Source organism: Excalfactoria chinensis, chromosome 4 (assembly GCF_039878825.1).
Source record: "Excalfactoria chinensis isolate bCotChi1 chromosome 4, bCotChi1.hap2, whole genome shotgun sequence".
In the NCBI taxonomy this organism is placed as follows: Eukaryota; Metazoa; Chordata; class Aves; order Galliformes; family Phasianidae; genus Excalfactoria; species Excalfactoria chinensis.
The window spans coordinates 6,387,046-6,405,305 of record NC_092828.1 but is presented as its reverse complement, the minus strand read 5'-3'; the positions used below and the strand labels follow the sequence as shown (position 1 = coordinate 6,405,305).

General features: G+C 39.2%; 1 protein-coding gene across 1 annotated transcript in view; it reads right to left on the bottom strand.

Moving 5' to 3' along the window:
- Nucleotides 1-519: 519 nt before the first annotated feature.
- The window catches only part of UVSSA (UV stimulated scaffold protein A), a 48,284-nt gene continuing 30,543 nt past the window's right edge, over nucleotides 520-18,260 (bottom strand). The window contains exons 9-13 of the mRNA XM_072336060.1: nucleotides 17,951-18,103; nucleotides 13,293-13,476; nucleotides 12,355-12,466; nucleotides 7,134-7,314; nucleotides 520-4,604 (exon numbers count right to left, since the gene is read on the bottom strand). Coding sequence (XP_072192161.1) covers nucleotides 4,511-4,604; nucleotides 7,134-7,314; nucleotides 12,355-12,466; nucleotides 13,293-13,476; nucleotides 17,951-18,103 — 724 coding nt within the window. The 3' untranslated portion in view covers nucleotides 520-4,510. The remainder of the gene's footprint in view (nucleotides 4,605-7,133; nucleotides 7,315-12,354; nucleotides 12,467-13,292; nucleotides 13,477-17,950; nucleotides 18,104-18,260) is intronic.

Genomic DNA, 18,260 nt, shown 5'->3' with positions numbered 1-18,260 from the left:
ACTGGGAGAGATATAAGGAATAAGTTTGCCTAGAGAGGTGGTGGGTGGTACTATTCTTAGAGGTATATGGGGCTAGGCTGGACCAGGTTCTGATATGAGGAAGTTTTTCACCCAGAGGGTGGTGATGAACTGGAATAGGTTGCCCAAGGAGGCTGTGGATGCCCCATCCCTGCAAGCATTCAAGGCCAGGCTGGATGTGGCTCTGGGCAGCCTGGTCTGCTGGTTGGTGACCCTGCACATAGCAGGGGGTTGGGACTGGATGATCATTGTGGTCCTTTTCAACCCAGGCCATTCTATGATTGACCTGATCTTGCTGTAGGTGTCCCTGTTCACTGTGGAGGAGTTGGAATAGATGACCTTTAAAGGTCCCTTTCAACTCAGAAGATTCTATGAAGCTTTCACCCTTCAGTTGCTTGTGGAGGAGTTATGCTTTGGTAAAGTCCCTTTGCTGAGCTGTGTTTGGCTTTGTACCTGCTTTTACCTGCTGCCTACCTTGCTGACTTCACTCCAGACCTGCTTGGTGAACTGTCAGGTAAGTGCTAGGTGTTGATTGGTTCTGGTTACTGTCAGGAAGACCCCAGCTCATTCCTGCCTTGTTGCTTTCTGTTTCTGGTTTATCTTTCCCTGATGCCTAGAATCTCTGTCCTATCTAATCTTTCTCAGCTTCCCATTGAATGGATCTTGCTGTGCACTGTCAGCACTGAAGTGTTTTCACATGGTGCAGGACTCCCCTTCAGGTTTCCAAACACATGCAGTTGTTTTCTCCCACCATCAAGATGCTGTTAATTATTTTCTTCAGATATCTTAGAATGGATGAGAACCGTCTTTCCAGTAGTTGTCAGAGTAATGCCCTTCTCACAAGGCCCTTAAGGCTGATCTAGCTGGTGACAACTATCACTACAAACAAACTCTCACCTGAATCTATGATTCTCAGCAGTGTTTTTCATGGCAGGGGTGTAGGGGGATGGCAATGAGGATCCAGCCTCAACCTGGGGGCTGTAGTTAATCTAGAAGGCTCTATTTTAATTATATATATTTTTCCTTCTGGCTGGTCTCCTATGTGAGGCATATTTAACTCCACTGTGGTTGAGTTTCAGCTCCCATAGGATAATGAGTGATGGGAGCTGCCTCCTGGATGTGTGCTCCAGCACTGTAGCTTTCAAGTGTATGATTCCCACTGCCTCTTTAAAAACAAATATTAAGGTATGCATTTGGTTGCTGTGAAAATGCACGTCAGATCAAACCTCCTTGAATGCTTGTTTTCTTTTTTGTTCTTTTCCTTTAGTCTTGCTAGGCTTAAACAAGGACTTTGGCCTCGCTGTGAAGTGAAGTGATGCCCACAGCAGGTACAGACCCTTAGAATCCAACTTAAGCAGCTTTTTGGTTGTGTCTATGTGCCTAAGCCTAGAAACATCTTCTGGGACAATTTGCAGATGATTCCCTTCTATGCCACCAGCATTCAGATTATCCTGTAAGGGTATTTTCCAGCATGGTGGTATCGTTTCAAAAGGCATGGCTTTAATGACTCATTTTCACCACGTAAGTAGTGCCAAGGAAGATGTTTCTATCATGTCCATGATTACAACCATTAATTAACAGCACTGGATGAGCCATGAACAGCCAGGTATTTGCATGGGTATGAAACACCACCAGATGGCTATCTCTGCTGTTGAATTACTCTAATGCATGTTGACTTAGGCTTCTGTTTGCCAGGTTCCTGAGATACAGGTTGCTTTACACAGTGTGACATATTGTCCATGCAAAACCAAATTCTGTGTTTTTCTTATTTAAGTAAATACATTTTAAGAGCATTTAAAGGTTACATTTATCTAAGAGAAATTTTTAGCCAAGCCTTAAGTAAGTCTTGATAATAAAAATGCAAGATGTCAAGTAAGAGGTGAGCACGGAGCCATCATTCTGTATCAGTAACTTTAGAGAGATGTGCTCTTATTTTGCTCACAAACTTCACACCAAACCTGTGTTTGTCACAGTGCTTTCTATTACAGGGTCAGAACCTTCATTCCCACCTTCATCAGCACCAAATTTATACAGGCTACAGTTTCTTCCTTTTCAGTTTTTACTTGCCAGATGCAATCATGCTCTACTAAGAATAAGCATAGAGAAGTCCTTGCTTTCTATTCTTACTTTAGCACTGAAATGTCACTCTTTATAAGAGGATGCCTTAGATATATCTGTATAGTTCACTCTAACTCAGGGCTACCACATTCCTCTAGGAACATGGCAAATTCAACCTGTATTACAGCTTAACAATGCAGACCAAGGGCCAAATCATACAAGGTGTTTAAGTATCTGAAAAGCAGACGCAGTATCTCCACTAAGCAGGAGTATGTTACGGTACAGTTGCAAAAGGGTGACAAAAAATACGCAGTAGAGCTTGCGAATGGTATATCTGTAAAAGGAATTTTGTGTAATGAAATCATGCTGGATCACTGGTGATAGGGGTCTTTATTTTTGTTTTTCTCCATCAGAGCCACAGATTAACCTAAAAAAAAGGAGCAAGCTCTTAAATTTCACTGCATTATGTCTGAGCAGCTCTAATGAGAATGTTTGCAAAGGCAAAATATTTCAGAATCTGTTGTAGGTGTACTTCTAAAAGAGGAACTTGGCAAAGCCTTTGAGTAAATGAGGCAATAATTAACATGGGAGAGGAAGCATGTGTTTCTTCAAACACTATGGACAAAGGGAAGATCCTTGCTGGTAAAAGGTCAGACTAACATAGAGTTAGAGAGGCAGTGCACTTGTGGAATAGTAACTGCTATGTTTCTCATAAATACTATCTATCTCCCAGATCAAGCACTTTCATTTGGATTGTTCTGTAATATCAGCGTCCATTGAGCTACGTTGCATTCAAGTACGTGAGCTCCGTTGTTGCTTTTTGTTTTTTGTCTTTGCTAATAAATTAAACCAGTCAGTCAGTTGATTCAGCTGATCAGGCGATGAGTACAGTCCATATATACCATATATGCTTTCAGCTGCAGCCTTCACTGTTAGCTGGATAGTTAGTAGACACAGCTTTGGTTTCCAGTGCAGTAAATAACTAAGAAAATCTTGCTTTAACAGCTGCTGGCTATTTATTATTTGTCACAGTGTAGAAGTATGCTCCTAAGTATGTGTTGGAGAGGAAAATGTCTTCCAAACTGCAAAGATCTGGAAGATTAAATTATCATTGCTTGCTTTCTTAGCAATACTTGCGCAAGTCAACAGATAAGTGGCAGATCTGTGAATTAGCTCTTGTCTGAGGTGGTCAAAACATACACAGAGGGTTTTATTTTAAATTCTTAGGGAATCTCTTGCTGTACAAGGATGTATCTCAAGCAGGTGAGTAACTAAGCTGGTGCTGCAGAGAATCCATTCTAAGTCGTCTTCTGTGTTTTACTGAAGACTTCTTTGGTTCTGAAGTTCAGTTCAAACACTGTCTTCATTGATACTCTTGATTTCCTTCACTGATAAACTGTCTGAAACCTCCCAAGAGCACAACTAGTCAGTGTTTATTTCATTCTACTTCTGACACGATGATGATAGCCAGCAAAGCAGTTATGAGGGATTGGGCTAAACACTGTCAATAACAAGCCACATCGACACCAAGCATCTGGATCCAATGTGTTACAAAAATTCAGGTGTTTGTGTGTATTTAGGTCCCTACTTGCACTCCTGAGATTGAAACTGATGCAACTTCAACCGTTTGGTTTTTTTAACTGATTGAAGCCAGGCAGTTCACTTTCTCAGTAAGTCACCTGAGTAATTTCATTGAAAAACCTTTTTATAATGCAGCTTTTTTGGTATCACTTAAACTCCAGCGCGTTTTAAGTATCTTTACATCTTTTCATAACATACTTTTCAAACTCATTTCTTGAAAGACAGTGGGAGACCGTCTTTGGAAGAGAAGGAGATCAAGACCAAGTTAACTTCAGCTTCTACGCTGATCCCGCAGCTACTGAGTTTGAATTGGCTCTTAAACCTGCTGAAATCAAACTGATGCCTTCTGATCATGAATGGGCTTGGCTTTTTCCAGTTCATGTGCAAGAAGCCCTCAGAGGTGCCGGAGGAGCTGGCAGGCTGCTTGATGTGGCAGTCTTTCTAGACTATAAGGCTGAGCAAATAGCCTATGTGTTACCACCTCGAGTGGAAATCAGATTGTTTTTAAGGCATCTTTCTGAAGGTATGAAAGTCAAGGCAAATCACAATTGTGCTGGCAATGTGTAAATTATATTGGTCCCATAGGAAGGCAAAAAGGCCCTGAACGTTTTATACAAACTATGTTCTATTTCAAGTAAATTTCCAATACTTATCATTAAGTGCATTAAGTCCATTATGTCCTACCACATCCTTGCCAAAATTCATGTTAATTGTAAAATAAATTAGAAGTTAAAAACACTTCAAGAAGTAACCCCAGTAAAAATGCACACAGCAGTGTTTCAAACACGGAGGCCTGCTCTAAAGGCTTTGTACAGTTGCACTCTTGTTGATCTTCTTTGCATTTTGTTACAACTTAATTCAGTGCGTAGTTAAACTGGTTGGCAAACTTCTCATGCTTTCTTTGGTCCATCTGATTCATTGCTTTCACCACTCGTTTCACAGCACCTCTGCAAGAGAAACAAAAAATATATAAAGGCTCTTGTATTGATTCTATGCAATCTCAGATTCTTTATAAACATTGGGGGAAAAATGAACGAAGATAAATTGCTATCAGGCCTGCGAACACAGCACTGGAGCTGAACACATTGTCTTGTTAACCAAATTAGCTGTAGCAATACAAATAGTTTAATTCGGCGATGATTTCATTAACAGGAGTAAACCAATCTAAAGCTTTTCACTTTAATAGCTGTCAATTCTATCCTCTTAGTGCTATTTCTGATAGTCACACGTAAACTTGATTTTTCAAAAGCATCTATCCTTTCTACAGGAAACTGGACTCCATCCAGTTTAAGATGTGGCACTGATTGATGTCTCCATTCATTTGTACTCTGGAAACACAGCCTGCCTGTTCTCTCACGCAAAGTGACAGTCGTGGTTTCAAGTCCGTTAGCCTCCATGCTGTCACAGTCTGCTTTTCTCTGCCACTTTTGCAGATGCTGCAGGGTGTCTGGTAGAATGAGGAAAAGGCATCCACCGGGCAATGTGATCCTGTTCAGGATCAGGCCTACACCCTGATACAGCTCGGCTCCCCTGGTTACTTCTGAGGCAAGCTGACTTTTGTTATAACTAACTGTTCCCTTTAATGGATTAACTTTAAAAGCTATTTTGAAGCATTTGAAAACAGAGGATACCTCTCAACAGTGCTTCTAAATAGCAGGATTAAAGACTTTCTCAGCAGCAGCTGTAACCAAAGCAAGCATTCTGAGAAAAAAAAACCTTGAAAGTGGGTTTCTTTCAACAAAATTCTGCCAATAAAGTTAAAAGAGTCAAGAAAAATGTCGTCATGGTATTGCTCTTCAAATATTACCTAATTGGCAGGAGAAAAGTGAGCCTTTAGCAGTGGAGAGTGGCCTTGCCACTTTCATGTCATGTAGTTTTTACATTAGCACCCCTGGATTGTGTGATACTGTAAATGAAATGAGATCCCACCTTGATGATCTCTGTGCAATTTCACTTAACTTTATTGGCAGACTAGAGCCTGGGTTTATCACCTATACATTTCAAGTAATTTGGGGTTGTTATAAGGAGCCAAGGTTATCATCTTGTTTAGTGCTTCAAAGCATGAAACCTATTAAAACATGACAGGTTTGATTCCCTATACCTGGGCACTAACACACATTCGTAATCATTAGCACAGAGCAGAGTAAACCAAAAACAGCTTTAGAAAGTTAAAGCTGATATGAATTTCATATTATTACAACAGCATGGTTTTTTACTTTAAGATCAAGTAACATGATAATGTCATAGAAACTGTGCTACTATGTAATCAAAATCAGCATGGACTTAGCTTTACTATAACTACTGCATCATAAAGGGGAAAACTGAATTCAAAGACATGTCTTGGATGCTGTTCAACTCATACAACATAATTAGGGAATAATTGCTCATGATTTCATATTTTTGCTTTTTTGACTTGACAACCTTCTACAATTCACCTTGCTCTGACTACTTCATTTTTAACACACAAAGCTCTAAGTAATTGCAGCAGCTTCCCATCTGATGAAGACCAGAGCATGCTCAGATAAGTTTGTGCTGCAGCCAGACCTAATCAAGACTACAGACAAGAAACAGCACAGGAGAGCAGGCATATGGTGCTACTAAATGTTCTAAAACCTGTTCAGCTTGTAGGGGGGTTGTGGACTCCTGCTTGCATCTGAGCCAGCCTGCCTGATGTTTTCTCATGTAAGTCTATGTAAGTCATGGAGACATCTTTGTCTAAAATGTTTAAATGCCAAGGAGCAGCAGGCAGGATAACACAGGGGTATTTTCCAGAAGCAAATTCTTTTCTATAACATTCTTCCTTCAGCAGAACCGTGTTACAAACTACATGGGGTTTCAGAACTCCATTTACCTTGAGCCAGCAAGTTGTGTGAATGTCAAGGGCAAACTGCTAGAATATTCAATCTATCCCTTGAACTGTTATCTCAGAGAAGCCAAGCTTTCTTGCAAATAAGTAGCTATCGGCTACATTTGTGAAACGTAAAGGTAAGGGTGCATAAATAATCTTGTGTGCATTAGTGCCTAGCCTTTAGTATGTGGAAGTTATGATTATTTTAGGTTCTTAACATTTCCAAGTATTTGCTGTTTTTCAGTCCAAGTAGTTTGCACTGTCTGAACTCATGCTGGGAGGAAAGGGAGAAGTCACTCTTTCCACATCCAGTGCTTTCTGCATGCATGAAGCAGCATCCATCCATTAATAAATGTTCATCCAAAGAAGACACTACAGCAATTACAGGCTAAAATAGATGAAAATGATGATTAAAAAGAATAGGGAAATTTTATAAATTATTTGCAAATCATACTCTAAGAAATAACCTCGGTCATCAGTACCTGCTGGTCTTTGCACTCCAGCAGCACAGATGGCATCTGTGCTTTGCCACTGGCAAAGGAAGCTATTCATTGTGTAGAAACAAAACCACCACTAAAACAAAGGGAAACAATCATTTAGCAAGCTTCAGAAAACATAAGTATCTTACTTATTGAAGACTATCTTCTCAAGCCGGGAGCGAGAAGTGTTAGCCTGCTGCTTCAGGTCTGTCAGATTTGGGTATTTCCTCTTCCCTTTCTTCTTTCCTCCTTTCCCCTTAATTTTAGAGGAACCAAGATCCACTCCCGTGGCTGCTTCAACTTCTCTCATGAATTCTGGATCTCGCCACTCTGTTTATTAGAAAAATCAGGCACTTTAAAAATACAGGCCTAAGCAGAATTTGCAGCCTTACCTGAGGTAAAGGTTCTTGTCACCCCTAGGCAAGGGCAGAGTCAGTGTGCTTTAAGTTGCGTACATGAAGGGAGAGGAGGATAAAGCAGTTAGTCAAAACCACAGACCTTGATAAAAAAGCCCTGCCAGTCTGGGATCAGTATCTATTATTACCTGCTGTAGATAAAACTGTTCTGTATGAAGACTTTAAGCTTTTACAGCAACACAATTTCGAGGAAAATATTCCATTCAGGAGAGCTGACATAAACACAGCAATCATTATTTAGGAACTGAACAAAGTGCCAGCAATGTAGCTGAGGAACTTATCTCCAGGAATAAATTCTGAAAAAAAAAAAGCTTAAAAATGAAAAATATGGACTTTGCCAACTTTAGAGCAGAATAGAGGGTAACTATATGGTAACACGTAACATTTTTATTTGCTTCAAAATGTGACTGGCACCTGACATGTAATAAGTATTCTTATAAGTATTATTCAAGTATTCTTGAGTAAGACATGACCTTGTTGCCACAAGTCCAATTTTCATCTGAAACGATCACTGTTTCCAAGTATCCCACACTTGATCAGACACCTTATTTAAATCAGATTTCTTGACAATAGCCCAAGCGAACACCTTTCTTCAAAAACTTGGTTTACAGTTCTGCACAATCCTTAATGCTTCCGAATCCAACCCCTCTAAGTGAAATCTGATCATAGTAGTCACCACGGGAATAAGCATAAATGAATCAGACTGTAAATCTGAGGAAGCAGTTATCTTTCATCATTAGTACAGTGTCTTGCACACCAGAACAAGAATGAAAGATAAAAGCAGCAGTAAGTAAAAATGTGGCCAGAGGACAGATCAATTTTTCTGCCTGGAGAAAGAAAATGGCACCACTTTATAAACACGTTGAGCATGTAGTTTGAGAGTGATGTTGTCCACACAGCATGAAAGTCAAAATTCCTTATTTTAATAACCAGTCATTTGTCATAAAGATTCACGTAAGTCAGCAGAATCTGGAACGCCAAACTTCTACTCTCATTTAACGCCTTTGGGAAAACGTACAGTTCTAAATGACGATATGATTTCACTTATGTATAAAGCAGGGCAAATACTGGTAACGTTCAAGAAGGCTAGAGGTACTTAAGAATGCAGCGCTTAGGAATACCTGAGCTATTTGCCAAGGACTGGTGAGATCAAACCTATTGGTATGATATGCAAAAGCAAAGAGGTTAAAATCCAACAGTAACAACAACAAAAAAGCGTGAGGAAAACGGAGCTATGTAGGAACTGAGCAGGAGAATCACAGAGGGAGAAAATAGAACCTGTATACTTGATAGATCATAAGACTTGAAGAGATGGGTTTCTTTGGTGGCTTGTTTTTTTTTGTAACTGAATGAATACAGAACAGTACAATTCAGATACAGGAACGATTAATCCAAGATTAAGGAAAACTGTCTAAACAGTTTATCTCCCAGTAATAAGAAGGCGTCACAGTTTAGGAACCCAGTGAATGGAGCAATTGTTTAAACACAAGGAAAAAATGCCGGCATCCAGTAGAGATGAAATGAGCATTTGAGTAAAATGAAGGAGCAATTTAAAAGCCTTTGAGAAAAATCAATAGAATGCCAGGGAAGAGCAGCCTTTTTGAGCATTGATGGGCCCCTAAAGCTCTTCATACATTGTTACTGAGTTTAGCAGCAGGGAAAAGAAAATTACACAGTTTGCAGGGGTAGGCGGGAATCAATACTGTAGTTAGTAAAGAGATGCTATTTCACATCTGACTGGCCAGCGGCCTGCCTTCACCAGCCTGTCCTGATACCTGTTTGTTAACAAGTCACTAAGGGCTGAAAAACCAGATACTCTGCAGGGTTGACACAAAAAATAGGCACTTAATTTGCTCCTGTGTGCGAACTATTGGAAGAGGATGAACGCTACAGATTAGCAGGTCAGTGTAATCCCTCCTGATTCATTGTTTGAGGACCAAAGAGCCCAAAGCACCGTTTTGTGAACATTAGTTAGAATTACAAAATTTGTACCAGTTTAAAAAATGATGTATAATATCAATGATAGCGTTGTCAAAACATAGTCATTATTACATAAACCGTGTCATTTTTGTGTAATTGTTTTCCTCTTCGACCACTCAAGGATGAAAAGAAGCGCTGCAATCCAAAAAGAAAAAGACGTAGGAAGATTTTGGTAGAATTTAATTACGCAACCAATACTCCAGCTTTAACGTTTGGCATTTTTCCAGCTGTCACCATTAGGACACGATGCTGTCAGTCCTAAGACCAAAGCACTTATGGCGGATCGCTATTTATGCGCATTCCGCAGCAGCGCTGCTCAGACTTGAAGCAAAAAAGCAAAGCAAAACAAGCAAGCAAAGCAAAAATAACCCAAACCCAAGCAACACAACCCCCCACCCCACCCCACTCCCCTTCGACTCCCCAAACCAACCAACCAAAAAAAACACCCTTTCTAAAGGTTAATGAAAATTCTGAGGCACAGGAAAAAAAAATGAAAGAAATCATAAGCGGTGGATAAAGGGTATTTAGTGACATTTGGTATACATATGGCTTTAGAAACCTTTAAGGTTTTGTGCAATAAATTAAGCACTGTAGCTTGCTCAGTATCTCCCCAGACAGACAGGATGGACCTTTGTGTGACATCTCAGCTTAACAATGGCACTCAATAATGCAACATCGCAATGTCAACAGTGTTTTGGGACTAACATATACATCCTTGTGGGCCAGAGGTGAGAAGCCTCTAACAACACTGCGCTGACACTGTAATAAAAATAAGTATTATGTCTAGCCTAGAGCAATGGCAATTCCACAGAATAAAAAAAAAAAGAAATCAATATTTTTCAGCACAAGTGATATTTCTATCAGAGTATTAGTTTCCAGTTTGAAACTAGTCCCTCAAGAACACCTACTAGCCTAATTTGCTGGTTTTAGTTTGTCATAACTAAGCAGGGAACTTCATTTCTCAAGCACAGTATTTACATCTCTGGCCTGGCTTCACTATGTCAGCCTATTTCCTGTGCTGCTGGTTGGAGGTCAGCTTAGAGCACTTCACTCTACCCGGACAAGGATGGAAACTCTGTGAACAGGGCACTTCACCCACACCAAAGAGAACTGGTGAAAGGCTCAGTAGCATCACTAATACCATACATAACTGTAAAATCCATAAACATTAGGTCAGCAAAAGCTTAAGAGCAAAATAACTGCCTCTCTCCTGAAGGGATCAAAATACAAGTTATTAAAATGACAAAGCCTAAAGGTTAGTTTAATAAAAATACAGACTGCTCACCTAGAATGGTTTAAAACAGCAAAAACTAAGGCCTGCTGGGGAATTACAGATTCACAGAATGGCTTTGGTTGGACGGACCTAAAAGATTACTGAGTTCCAACCCCTGTCACGGACTGGTTGCCAGTCACTAGATCAGGCTGCCCAGGGCCCCATCCAACCTGGCCTTGAAAGCCTCCTGGAATGGGGCACCCACAGCTCCCTGGGCAGTCTGTGCCAAGGTCTCTACAACCTTCCTAACATCTAACCTAAGTTTCTCCTCTTTTAGTTCAAAACCATTTGCCTTTGTCCTATCACTATCAGTCTGTGTAAAAAGTGTATCCTCCCTCCTGCTTATAAGCTCCCTTCAAGTACTCAAATGCCACAAAGAGGTCTCCCTGGAGCCTTCTCTTTTCCAAGCTAAACAAGCCCAAGCCCATCGGCCTTTCTTCATAAGAGAAAGCCTGAGTAGATAAAAGCTTTGAAAAGAAATCTCTTCCCTCCAATTATACACTATGTCCTGTTGGATGGATCGCTCTCTTCTATCTTCCCCTGTAGTCCATCAACTTCCAGTTGCTTCCTGGTTGCAGCCCTCTGGGCTGCACTGGGACTGTACAAAAATCTACCTTCTGTCTATTGCTAATGAGGTTTGGTTGTACTACTGGGGAAAAAAAAAGTTCCTTGCTCTCCTTGGAAGTCTTTCTGTCTGCATATTCACCACTTGCTGCCTTTCCTCACAGCCTTTGTTTCTTACCTAACAGTTCAGAGCTTCACCTCAGCTAAAAATGGTAAAAAATAATCCCGGCAAAGATGAGCTTTCCTTTCAGGATCATTTTATCTGAAAGCAGCAGCTAGGATACAAGAATCAAGCCATTAGTTTTGTTATCTATCCCTTCTGTTCAAGAATGAAATAAAGTATGGCACAGTAAACTGTATTATACAAATATTGTATAATATACAAATATTGTACCATCAGACTAGTTAAAGTGCCAATAAAGTTCTAGGTGAGGACTTCACTGATTTGGAGTACAGCATAACAAGGACTTCTTCTAAAACACAAGAAAATACCAATGAAAAGGGCCTGAATTGTAACAACAAAAACACTCTGCTAATATTCACAGCAGTCCTAATAATATTATGGTTACATTACACTAATCACAACTCTTAGGGACAAGCATGGTTAGAGGACTTCCTTTCCTGAGATGTAGCTTGTTTTTAATATAGCATCCTTAATGATAAATAACATAATACTATCTGAGAAGAGTTGGGAACATTGTAAAAATCACTGAAAATAAAGAACAAATGCCAAGCTAACCTTATTCTGTGTGTATATTCATTTATACTTATAAGTAAGAAGCATTGCAAATGATCTGCAAATTAAAATGTGGAGATTTACATAAGAGAATGTGGCCAGGAGCAAAACAGAAATATGATACAGTTCAGTGTATCTTCACTTGTGTCTTCAGCAACAAAAGAATCAGCTTTTCATCCATATATTGCACCTCACTTGTCCAACTCTGTTCTGAGACTGCTGTCCAATTGTAAATACCATAAATAATATGATGTAAAATGCAAATAAATTGTAGATACTGTAAATATTTTATACTCTATATAAGCATTTGTAAAATACACATGCTATGCATATTCTCAAAGCTTATCTTCATCTCCACCCAATACTTTGATATTGTTTCCAGACGCCATGTGCACACAAACCTGGCTGAGTTGCTTGCTTCTCAAAGCGCATCTTTTCTTCTCTGGCTCTGTCCTCTGCATTAATAGGAATCCCACACTCATCTCGAGGAACGATCTTCCCATGGAAAGGGCACTTGAGAAAGAAAGGGAAAAAAGTGCACAACTTGAGAATGAAAATATATTTACTCGTTTTTCAATATAGCATATGCCCTGATACTGGAATTAAGTGGTAAAACTCTATGTCCTGTTATGGGGCATCAGGATCCCATAAACATCACGTGTTGAATACATTCAGAATATCAAAGATATAATCTCTGTGATACAAGTATTCCTTCTTAACAGGCAGTCCATCCTACCACCCCTGGAACCAGGGTACTCATGCTGCATCATGGTTGCTGTTTATGCTATACCCTTTCCCTGCTACAATCCCATTTAAAGTACTTTAATGCAACCTGATTTAATGCAACCTGATTAATGCAACCTCAATCTCAGATAACTCAAGAACGGGGATATTAGAATAAGGTATGTAAGTAAAGGATCTCTGCTTAATAGAGCTCATAATTCAAGGCTGCATGGGGTGTAGCTTTCATAACATTTAATTTGTGAATAAAATTTCTTAGTCCCCCCAAACAACCACAGTCAAATATACCCTAAATTAGGAGAACTTTTCAGAAACCAACTTTCACTGCTTCACCGTCAAGTACTTCAATGTAAGAGTAATAAATACAATACAGATACTTAAAATGAACGCCAGAAATATTTGAGAGTTCTTTAAACATGCACAACTTTCCTTATAAAACAGGTATCAACTGCAAGCTTCTCCAAGTATAGCTATCGTTCAATCCCTTAAGCTATATTTACAATGCAAAATAAACTTCTATAGGCACATTTTAATGAGATCCTCTCCATACAGGATATAATTTCCACATATCCTGGAAATGATGTTACTTGGTGCTCACCTTAATCCGATCTTGTCTTTCGCACAGACTTCCATCAGGCATTGGTGCTCGACATTTATGCTTCACTGGTTCAAACTTGCCAGCAAATGTTATATATCTGGTTTTTAACATTTCAGTTATTTCTTTATTTTCTACCTCTTCCTCTACTTCACTGGGTGCCCAAAATCGATGCTCGGAAGTAAATCTGGGAAAACAATGCAAAAATTATTTGTTTTGTAGATAAGTTGTGCCTTTCCCAGCCAAGCATGCTGAGCCACCTGGATCAAACAGAAGCTCAGTGCATAAGAAAGCACAGAGATGCCAGCATAATTCTGAAGTAAAATTACATGTAAAAGGAGGGGAAGCTTTATCATAATGCTAGAGTCTTAAGAAAGAGTGGTAGATTCCTATTATGAAGATAGTTTTGAAAATATCACCAAAGCCTAATATTGATTTCTCTTCAACCTGCTCATCCATTGCCAGTCTTAGCTTTAGCTGGTGATTTGGCATTCAGAGGCAGTGATTCAATATCCAGTTTCAGTGAATAACTTTGTAATTCTACGCTTAATACTCTTCATAACAAAATACTCCTATAGAAGAACACACAAGATAGATCAGGGATAGATCAGCTTGATCTTAACTTGTCTGATCTTCTGCAGAGAAGCAGAAGCTGAAACAAGAGCATCTTGTGACATACTGTGACCCACCAGCTGAGCCTTGGAGATTCTTCTAGGTTCAGTAGGCACTTTTTCTGCAGTGTTAGTAACACTGAGAAACTTACGGGGTGTTCCTGAACTAAGCTAGTTCATTGAGAATGTGTTCTTAAATGTGAGGTCTTACTTGTATTTACAAACATATACAGACAAATATACTCCTTGTTATTGTACTACAAATATGATTAGTACCATGTCAATAGATGCAGGAAATGGGAGAGAAGGGAAAAAAGGACCCTGGAGACCCTGTAACATTTTAGAATTTTCTTACCAGTACTAATCAAATTCATCCCAGTCACTCCAGGCTGACAAACAGGCAACCTCAGAGAGCAATTACCTGACTCATTTTAGATGTCAGCCTCAGGATGCAATGACTGCACCTCTGTCAGTACATACTACTGCTGGTGACTTTGCCTCTTGTAGATGGTAGACACATATATGTGAAAACTGGACTTCCCATTGCAATGGGAAATGAACAAAGTATACAAGCCAACACTTAAACAAAAGACTTCACTGGAGCTGAAGAGTTAGAGTGAATTTTATCTAAGCAAGTTTTCAGCAAATGACAAGTAACAAAAAGTGGAAGAAACTCATCTGAATCAAGCATTCCATTACAGATATGGCTGTTGTTTTTAATGTACTAGCTCACCGTTCAAAATTATGTCAAGAGATCAGAGCTAGGTTAAGGGACAAACTAATTGTGAAGCTATTCTATGGTTTGCCAGATCATGAGGAAAACAAATGTTCAATAAGGAGAATCCTTGTTAGAGAGATTCCTCCTGTCCAACAATTTTGTCATCATACCTACCTCACCGGCACTCTAACCTGTCATAAAGTACGTATCATTTCCTTAGGAGATAAAAGGCAAAAGAGTAACAATGGGGGCTAGGTAACATTAAGCACAGTAATACAGATACGTCTCCACAATATTTCATTGCAAAAAACTTTCAGTCTGCAAAATACAAACTAAACAGAAAAGTTACAAGCATCTTTAAAATATATTAATACATTTGAATGATACATACGCCTTTATGCTTCATAAAGGCAACAAGATTATACAACTGACAGCAAGTAAAAGAATGAGATTAATTTGCTTGCTTAGTTTTAATAAAGTCCTGAAAGCACAATGGCTACCAACTCTGCATTAATTATCCTACAGGTACAAGGAGGGACTACCAGCTTGCTTACAGTTACATGATAATGAAGAAGCAATTAACAGTTGTGTGCCAACCTTCCCAGTCAAGAGAAAATTCAACCTCGTATTTTTACATCTTCCTGCTACAAACTATATCCCACAGATCTGAAGGGAATTAAAATTATGTTTTGCACTACAGAGCATTGATTAGTGTTTGGAACTGGACTTTAAAGATTGATTCCTACGCAGACATTCAAACACACTATCTATAGTTACCATATAAAATACTTCCTCTCCACATTTGTTACAGTGGAGAAAAGAATAAAGTGTTGCTAAATCCCAACATTTTCTGATTTCCTATTGTTATAATTTAAGCAACATTTTAAAAAGGAAGAACTCAAGAACTTTGCATGAAAAAAGAGAGATAAGTAGGGGAACAGAAGATCATCACCCCACTGAATGTTATTGATCTAAACAAATAACGGGTCTAACATTTCCATTAAAGCCTCTATCTACACAAAAGGAGAAATAAATGACAAGCCACAGTTAACAGAAATCTGAAAGAAAGTCGTTGCACTCTTTCCACAAGTTCATATCAAGTTTATTACTAATGGGAAGCCTAACAGAAGCTCGGGTAAATATCAGTTCTAAAGCAGTGTGATGCACACAGAGATCCTCAAGCAAGTAGCAAATGAGCTAATTCAAGTATCAGAAACAGGCTAGGCTGAGCTATACCAGCTCATTTGCTCTCAGCCTATGAGCATCTTAAGTAAGATCTCTAACTCAAGGAAGAGGTAAATCAGTCTGGAAGGCACAGGCTTTCCAAAACCAGTTGGTTAAGCTAGCATAGCGGTCTCTACACAGTAGAACAATCTTAATAAGAGTTCTTAAACTAACGTGATAGGTGTTGCAAGCAAAGGCTGAAGTGGGAAAAACAGTACAGCCCAAACTGTGGGTCGCAGTAACACATGGTTACATTTACCAGCTAAAGATGATTTGGAAAACCATCTTTCTTCCAAGCAAGTCTTACCACCAACATTTTAAAACATTCATTTCTCGTACATGCTGTTGTGAAGTAAGTGTACTGTTAAATAAGTGAAGGGGAAAGACTGCCACTTCAGATTTAAAAGATTCAAGTCCCATACACACTCCACTGTCTACTGTTGGTGTGGCTTTTTTCTAACATCCCTGTAGGATAGAAAAGTTAAACGAGTTGGTCAATGACTGTTTTACTTTTTCAATAAATACGTTTTACATCCAAGGGTCAATGGTATTGTGTGTGCAGGATTACTTAAATTATCTTTGGTTAGATTGGCATATCTGTAGTTATAGACCATAAGGTTCAGAAGTATGCCCTCTATTTTATTGAGAAGCATAAAAATAAAACAGTACAGCACAAGGCAGACAGGCAGTGAAATATGCTTTTGATTTCACTTATGACTTGAATAACTCATTTGCAATGTAAAATAAGGCCTCACTACCTTTTTGGCATTATCAAAGTCAAATGCTTCTTAAAGCCTTGCTGAAAACCTTAACCACTTAATAGGCTGGTTACACCCAACCAGACAAAAACCAAAGCATGGAGTATCTGTTAAAGCACTATTACGTATCAAATTTCACTGACTTTCAATAATTTAAAATATACTCAGCACTTTATATAACCAAGTACAGAAGCAAATCTTTCTTCTTGTTCTTTTGCTCAGCATACACTACACTGAAGAGGGTATTGTCCTCAAAAGGCACTGGCCAAATTAGGCTGATTTCCACAGGGTGGACATTCTCCTGGCTACTGTGAAGAAGTGAAGTAAGGAAGAATAGTGTTACATGAAGGATCGGCAGGGCAGAAGAACCTGTCATGAAAACCAGCGTTCCTCAGTTTCCAAAGGTGGAGATGATGATGGTATTTTCCTTGGGTTCGCACCATAGCACCATTTACAGTTTGTATAGTCTACATTATGATTACAGGGTTTTTAATTTACTCATTTGAATAAGGACACAAACTAACTTAAAATAGCACTGCGGAGAACATACTAGTTTGATTTGCAAGCCAGCCCATCAATGATTTTTGCCTTTTTCTAGCAAAGCGTGGTGCACACTGACAGGAAATTCCTGATGGACTTAAATGGAATTTATACTCAGAGGAAAGACTTTACAGCCCAACATTCATATAAAAATACTAGTACTAAAAATGGGCTTTAAAAGCAAACTAGAAATAAGTTCTGAGGCACACCTACAACCTACTCCCCCCAGAATTACTAGAGCTTTTCTCAAACCAGCAGTGCTTCACCTCCAAAGATCACAGAACCTTCCCGGACAAGAATGGAAAGTGAGAGATGAAAACACAAATCCTGCTACTTCCAACTATTCCTTGTGTAACTGAACAAGCAGATCAGTTTCCTCAGTTACCGCTCCATAAAGTCAGGAAAAATACCTGACACCACCCTTGTCTTTCTCCTGCCTTGTCTGTTATTTACTTAGACTGTGAAGTCTTCAGCAGAGGGATTGCCTATTATAGACCTGCAGAATACTTTGCATAATAAGGTACCAATTTAAATTGAAGTGCTGCCATACTGCAAATAATATACAAACATGAAAAGAGCAGAAAAAAAAGCCCTTTGAAGCATCAAAGGATATTTAATTAGTACCACAACTTCTCAAAACAAATACCCTTTTGAGGTAGAATTTCTGACTTTGTTTATGGGTCCCACAACACAAGGGAAAGAAGAAAAGTAATTATCAAAAGAAATAGCAGTCACCCCACTGTGTGACCTCTGAGTACAAGCAAATCTATGTATTTGTTTAATCTATCTTAAAAGAGAAAGAGCATTTACTTGAGAATCTTCCCAGCATTTGGCTGATCCTGTCCCCAGTAGTGAAGATCTAACCCAAAAGGCATGAGGGGAGCTTTAGCTCTTTCCTCTTCTAGTTTTCTTCTCTTACTGTCAGGCTCATCCAAAGCTGCTGGCTCAGTAGTTGCAGACTCACTAGAGAAAAGCAATGAAAAGTCAAGAAACCTAATGTTAACTTAGATCTAGGACTTTATAGCACTGTCTTTTTTTTTTCCCCACCTCCCATCCCAAAGGATACACTGAGGCCATTTACACCAAACTAAACCTAAACGGAGTGATTAGAAAAATATTC